The sequence below is a fragment of the Nicotiana tabacum genome, chromosome 16 (genome assembly GCF_000715075.1).
Source record: "Nicotiana tabacum cultivar K326 chromosome 16, ASM71507v2, whole genome shotgun sequence".
In the NCBI taxonomy this organism is placed as follows: Eukaryota; Viridiplantae; Streptophyta; class Magnoliopsida; order Solanales; family Solanaceae; genus Nicotiana; species Nicotiana tabacum.
The window spans coordinates 158,350,775-158,358,269 of record NC_134095.1 but is presented as its reverse complement, the minus strand read 5'-3'; the positions used below and the strand labels follow the sequence as shown (position 1 = coordinate 158,358,269).

Here is a 7,495-nt window from a genome sequence, read left to right as displayed (position 1 = left end):
AAGATATTGGATAAAATGTTTCAACAATTCCTACACAACAAAGTTATTTATGTGCTATAGGTCAGTGAAGATTATTAATGGAAAAGTCCATGCGCAAGCAGAGGCATCGTTCTGGTGGAAATTTTCTGTGTCCATTTTATCCATGGAAGAAGAATATAGCGAGGCATAAAGAATTCTTTTCAAACAAAACAGGTGCATCCCGAGAGAGATATGACCAAAAGATTGGGCAAGCTAATTATACCAGCACTCATCCGCTCTGGGAAAGGGTCCGGGAAGTAGTAAAGGAATATCAAACCCCATACGAGGTCATCCGATAAAAGATCACTCACGACATTTCCAGATTAAGGTTTGCGGATGACATCTCAATCCAAAGGAGAAGGAACGCAGTGAAGAAGGACCATCAAGTTCCAGGCGTTACTACAGAAGGTCTTTGAAAAGATGCCTAGAAGACAAACCCAAAAAATTAATGGAAGATAATTATCTAAGTCTCTGCTAATCCCACCATAATCCTACATTACCTACCAAAAAACCCTAAAAAATCATCTACCCATACCAAGATAAATTTTTACATCTTTCTATACTATCCGGACCCCACTTTCACATGCTTTCACATGCTTAGTCACATGCAACACCCTACTTTCACATGCCATCACATGCTCCCGCATACTTTCACATGCTACACCATGTATATTTCACCTCTTTCACTTATTTTGAGGAGCTTTTTAGTTGCTTTGCCTAAGGTCCTTCACATGCCAAAGGGACCCACTTGTAGATACGTTTGCCATGTAAGATAGGTTTATTTTATAATATAGGTTTGTATTGTAATAACCTCCTAGTCCTCTGTAAAGGAGGCCATGTAGTAGTTGTAAGATCATTTGGTAACCTTTGTAAATCCTTTGTGATATATTACATATGGGTTCTTTCTAAATTTTTCTCTTGTTCTTTCTTTCGAATGGATGGAAAGGCCGGTCCATGTATGAAAATAGAGTAAGAATACTCTTTGAAAATTAGCTTATTGTAGTACGAAAGTTTTCTGAGGTATAAACAGCTAATGTTGATTATAGTACAAAAGTTTTTTGAGTTGTGTATCTTGGCAAGCCGTCCCTTATGGGCTGTTGAAGCCAGCTCCTTTGTAGGAAATCATTTGTGACTATAAGCAAATTAACTGTTTGTGTAGCTTGGCAAGTCATCCCTTATGAGTTATTGAAGCCAACCCTTTTCGTAGGAAAACTTTCATATCTATGATTTAATTTGCATACTTGGAGTCTCTTGCTCTGTTCTTTATACCATGGTATCAGAGCCACGGTATAGTTCCATATATCATTTTTATGTGCCGACAAAATTTTAGGCGATTTGGGTCCGGTCTACCGGATGCATGCAGATGGCGTGGACTATAGCACACGAAAATCTAGAAATTGTCCTAAATTCCTTTTTTTGGCCCTAAAATGACAAAAAATGAAGAATGGTCATGGTGAAGCGATGACTATTATTTATCGGATCATTTTTATGATCCCACAAAATTTTAGGCTGTCCGAAGCCAGATACCCGAATTAATGAAGATGACATTAGAAATGACCTATTGTTCATCAGGTCATTTTCATGTGCTATAGTCCATGCCATCTTTATGAATTCAGGCGATGGGTTTCGAATCATCCAAGAGTTTGTGGACCCATCAGAATCGACCTAATGAACAATAGTAATTACTTTGCCATAGCAGTTCCTCTTTTTTTGGGAATTTAAGGGTCATAAACAGGAATTCTGGACGACTTCCTATTTTTCGTGTGCTAATGTCAACATCATCTTCATGAATTCGGGCGACAGGCGACAGGCTTAGAATCGTCTAAGATTTTGTGGGCCTATCAGAAATGACGTAATGAACAATAATCATTTATTCACCACGATCTTTCCTCATTTTTAGTATTTTAGGACCATAAAATAGGAATTCAGGACGATTTCTAATTTTTCATATGCAATTGTACACATTATCTTCGTGAATTCGGCGGCTCCGAATCGCCTAAAATTTTATGGGCTCATAAAAAATGACCTAATGAACAATAATCATCGTTTCACCTTGATCGTTCCTTATTTTTGGTACTTTAGGGTCATAAATTAGGAATTTAGGATGATTTTCAATTTTTCGTGTGCATTTTGTCCACGTCATGTTCATGAATTTGGGCGACAGACTCTGAATCGCCTGTAATTTCTTGGGTCTATTAGAAATGACCTAATGAACAATAGTCATTTCTTCACCACGATCCTTCCTCATTTTTGGTATTTTAGGGTCATACAATAAGAATTCATGATGATTTCAAATTTTTCGTGTGTTAATGTCCACACCATCTTATGAATTCGCGCATCGGGCTTTGAATCGCCTTAAATTTTGTGAGTACATCGGAATTGGCCTAATAAATAATATTCATTACTTCGCCATGTCTGTTCCTAGTTTTTTGGCATTTTAAGGCTATATAGTAGGAATTCAAGATAATTTCTAATTTTTCTGGTGCTAATGTCTATGCCATCTTCATGAATTTGGGCAACGGGCTCTGAATCGCCTAAAATTTTGTGGGCTTATCGAAAATGACTTAATGAACAATAGTCATTGTTTCGCGATGGTTGTTCCTTGCTTTTGCTGTTTTAGGGCCATAAAACATGAATTCAGGACGATTTTCAATTTTCATTTGCTAATATCCATGCCATTTTCATGAATTCGGGCAACGAGCTCCAAATCACCTAAAAGTTTATGGGCCCATTAGGTCGTGACCTAATGAATAATAGTCATTGCTTCGCCATGATCGTTCCTCATATTTTGGTGTTTTAGGGCCATAAAATAAGAATTCAGGACGATTTTTAAATTTTCATGTGTTAATGTTCACGTCATCTTCATGAATTCGGACGACAGAGTACAAATCGCCTTTAAACATATAGTTGAAACTTCAGGTCAAGTTGAAGGGATATTTATGTATTTTTCCTAAAGACAAACCCTCGTTTATTTTTCTTTTGATATTTCAAAGGTAGGATTAATGTGCTTGGAAACTACAATATGCCTTTGCCATGCATATTATGGATTTATATGAGTGCTCAATATAATATACAAATTTATAAAGGAGAAGAAATTGTGAGTAAAGCTCCAACTGAGCTAATTAGCGACAGAGAGAAGAAGGGAAGAAGAGAAATTATTTCTATTATTCTGAAAAAATGTATTGAATACATACCAGTACAAGAATATATATAGGCACATTCCTAATCATCACTTAATTAAGCTAAGTGACCCCAATTAGGTGCAACTAATTCTGACAAATGTAACTAATAGTGACAGCTGGCTAACCGTCTCCTAAACACAGTTAACTATTCTCACAGAAATATACCATAAGACGACAAGTTAGACTATAACAATTATTACATCTCAAACCCAATTGCTCATTAGTTATGTTCCTCGTTTAAATTCATCTCAGGTCAAAAACACAACATGAGGCAACTATAAAAAATTTAATTTGTCCCCCCCCCCCCTCTCCTCCCCCATAAAAAATATACGATATTATTTTCCCAACTCACAGATATAAGCGCTATGGTATAGTATTGATTGGCATGCTTTGGTGTAATGGGGGGCTGGAACCAAAGAAAGACTTTTCTAATCGTCGAAATTATCTCCCCCAAAAAAATCCAAATTTAAAAAAGAAAATGAAAAGAAAGGTTTCTAACCCCTGCAAAGTCCTGATCTTTCTTGTTCTTGAAAGATCAACTTGGAAGCTGACACTGAGCTGCCAAGTCCAAGCTCACTTCCATTACTCTTTCTTGAATGGAACTTCTGTTGTTGAGAATTTTTACAGTGAGCAATTGCAGCCTGAATTGGATTCTCATCTTCAACCTCGGAATAATACACATTTCTCCTCCTCATTAACAAATTATGCACATCTTGATTAATCCCATTTGAGTTATTTGAGGAGCCACAAGAAGAAGAAGAAGAAGATTTAGATGTCAAGAACCTTTTAATAGCTCCTGAGAATGATGACTTTCTTTGATTATATGCACCTTTATTATGAATAATTTTCCCAAATATTTCATTCTTGGCTACTAATTTAACACTATTATTAATCAAACACTTGAGATAACCTTTTGAAGACTTAATTTTTGAATCAAATGAGAGGTTCTTGATAAGCCTAAGCTTTCTTGAAGTCCACTTTGATTTTCTTGAAATAATTTCATCATCTGTTGAGTAGCCAAACAAGTAATCTTGTGGATTATTGAGTTCACAACTAACATTACAAGATTGGAAAAATGGGGTGTTAAAAGATTGTTCAAGATCATCAAAACTTTTGCTAATATGAAGAGATTTGTTTTTGCTTGAATTGCGAAGGATATTGCTTACACGAGCTGAGGGTCTTTCAGAAACATCCTCTCTACCTGCATAAGATAGGGGTAAGGTTTGCGTATTCGCTACCCTCCCCAAATCCCACCTGTGGGAATAGATTGGGTATGTTGTTATTGTTGAATTGTGAAGGATATTCTCAAGCATTTGTAAACGAAAAGGGAGGTGAAGTGGGAGGAGTTTGCCATTGTAAAAGAGTTCATCAGCTGTAGATATTGATGTATTAGTGTCTTTACTATCAATAAAATTACTAGACAACATTTGGAATTCAAATTCTGATGATCTTGGTGCTTGTGGTGGAGAGTTGGTTTTGAAATGGAACAAAGAAATGGTGGAATTTGATGAGTTAATTACCTCCAATTCTATGTAATCTTCTTCTGCATTATTTTGTGCATCTTCCATTGTAAAATCACTCTTTCTCTCACTCTCACTCTCACTATGTGTGTGTGTGAATTAGAAAGTGTATTGAGTTTAAGAGGCAAATGAAAGAGAAGGGGGACATTTTAAAGATGAGCAAGATTTCACTCTTAGTGTAAAAAGAATTTTTACGCGGGTAGTGTATATAAGTTAAATTCGAAAAAATGGGACAACAACGACAATAATACATTCAAGAATTTTCGATAGATATAATTTTTCTCAGGATATAAAAGGGTCTTGTTCCTTGGTCATAAAAATGTGTATACTTTTGTTAATCTATATACATCAATAATGTAAATGATTTTTACGTGATCACATCATATTTGCCTATTGTATCAGATAATATGCCATATTTTCAAGAGTACAAATCTCACTTTTTATGAAAGGTTACTTACAGAGGCGTATCTAAGATTTTAAAAACATGACTACACCATTACGTTAATTCAAAAGGGCAAGGGAATTAGGAATTTATTTATTTATTAATTATAAAAAAATTAATTAAAAAGATCTATATGGATATCGGACCCCTTACCCGAGGGACAAAAGGGACATTTAGTCATTAATGCACTAGAATAATAACTTGAGCATGGGCAGCTACAAGTATATTTAAATATATAACTGAAAAATTAGTACTCTATGCATAGCCTAGGGGGAGAGCATGTGTGCATGTACCCCTCCCGCCTCCACATAAATCCTTCCCCGATTACTTATAAATATTTTTCGTGCTAAATATTATGTAAATTTTATTTTAACAATATCAAAAGATTCATGTCCAAATTAAGGTCGAAAATTAGAACCCCGTACCCGAATCTTTGGTTATTTTATTAAATAAAGATATACTAAGATCGAATAACAATTCTACTGTTTTTGGTTAAGGCTCATTTAGAACACTGTTACTCGTGGAGTTATGTACTTTCTGGACCTACGTATTAAAAGTCTCTTTAACAATTCAAGGTGGCTGAACAGAATACATTTAGAACATATTAATTAATACATCAAAATATTGCTAGACCCCCACCCAACACATTGCCTTTTTTCCTTACAGGGAATTAAGTCTAGCCTACGACAATGACATAATTAGCTCATCTGTATACTTAATTTCCTAGTTGAAACTTAACTAACTCATTAATGTTATCTTCATTACGTTATTTAAGCGTGGTAGAGGTATAGGTGCAGATTGAACTTCTTGATGGTTCTGTAACAATTGTTACTAAGTCATTTAACCAAATTTGAAATTTAAGCTGTTTCAAATATTACTGCTATGGCCTCGTGTACGTGTTCGATGTACCACAACAAATAGTCCGGGCTAGCTAGCTTTCGGACCGGTAATCGAAAAATAGCTAGCATTTGCAAATTCATTGAAAAATAGTCACTGTTTTGCTGAAACACGGGAAGTTCCAGCATATTGCGGGATTATGAAGCTCATGTGTATAAACTTCCAGCATATTATGTTGAAACTCCAGCACACGGAAAGTTCCAGCATAATATGCGGGATTATGAAACTCCTGCATATAAATTTCCCGCATATTATGTTGGAACTCCAGCACATTATGCTGGGAGCTCATATATAAGAAATTCGAACTTTAGCATAATATGCTGGAATATTTCCGAATTTTTAAGGGTGTTTTTGTTAAGATTTTATCTCTATATAAAGAAAGGCTAAATTTTAATTACTTTTAAAACTGTGACTATTTTTCAATTACCAGTTGTAAATCTGACTATTTTTCATTTTTCCCCCAGTATTTAGCTTTTATAAAAAGGTTACACACTATAAGGAATAATAGTAGAAGCTGATGTGTTTCCTACTTTTAATGGATTCTGATTCTGATGGCTGTTTAAATTCTATTTATGGTTTTCTTATCTTTGGGGAAAGGCCCCCATCAGTTACCACTTGTCCAACTGCATTGTCTCCTCAACTAGCTAAACAACTTATCCCTGGCAATTTGAACTTCTTGATGATTCTGTCACAATTGTTACTAAGTCAGTTAACCAAATTTAAGCTGTTTCGAATACTTCTGCTATGGCCTCGTGTACGTGTCCGATTTACCATAACAAACACAGTATTTAGCTTTATAAAAAGGCCACACACTTATATGGAGTAATAGTTGTGTTTCCTACTATTAATGGATTCTGGTGGCTGCTTAAATTCTATTTATGGTTTTTTTTTTCTTTGGGGGAAATGCTCACATCAGTTACCACTTCTCCAACTGCATTGTCTCCTCACCAGAGGCGGATCCGGGACTTCAAGAGGATGAGTGCACTATTGTGAAGAGGTGGATCTAGAATTTATATTTGACGGGTTTAACGCTAGTCTCTTACCATAAATTTACTACACTTTTGAAATTATAGGTTCAAAACTATTTTCTTTTTAAAATTTTAGTAATTTTCACATACATATCTATACTACATGCCGAAAACAAGACAGTTCAGAGTGGGATTTGAATTGTCAATTTCACTTATAGAGGTGCACCCAATAATAATTACACCATAATAGTTTTTGAGCATGGGTTACACATAATATATTTAAGTAATTTTGAAAAAAATATAACATTGTTATACACGGTTTAGGGAGAAGAGTATGGATTCACGTAAACTCATATCCCTCGACTTGGACTCATAGCCTGTTTGACCAAGCTTCTTTTTGGCCAAAAATGCTTTTTCCCCCCCCAAAAGCACTTTTGGCCAAAAATTGAGGTGTTTGGCCAAGCTTTT

At 35.3% G+C, this 7,495-nt stretch overlaps 1 protein-coding gene across 1 annotated transcript; it reads right to left on the bottom strand.

Moving 5' to 3' along the window:
• Positions 1-3,157: 3,157 nt before the first annotated feature.
• LOC107820663 (putative membrane-associated kinase regulator 4) lies at positions 3,158-4,853 on the bottom strand. Its single transcript, XM_016646985.2, has one exon. It carries the CDS (start codon positions 4,766-4,768, stop codon positions 3,695-3,697), a length of 1,074 nt encoding a protein of 357 aa, XP_016502471.1. The 5' UTR covers positions 4,769-4,853; the 3' UTR covers positions 3,158-3,694.
• Between the last annotated feature and the right edge of the window lie 2,642 nt (positions 4,854-7,495).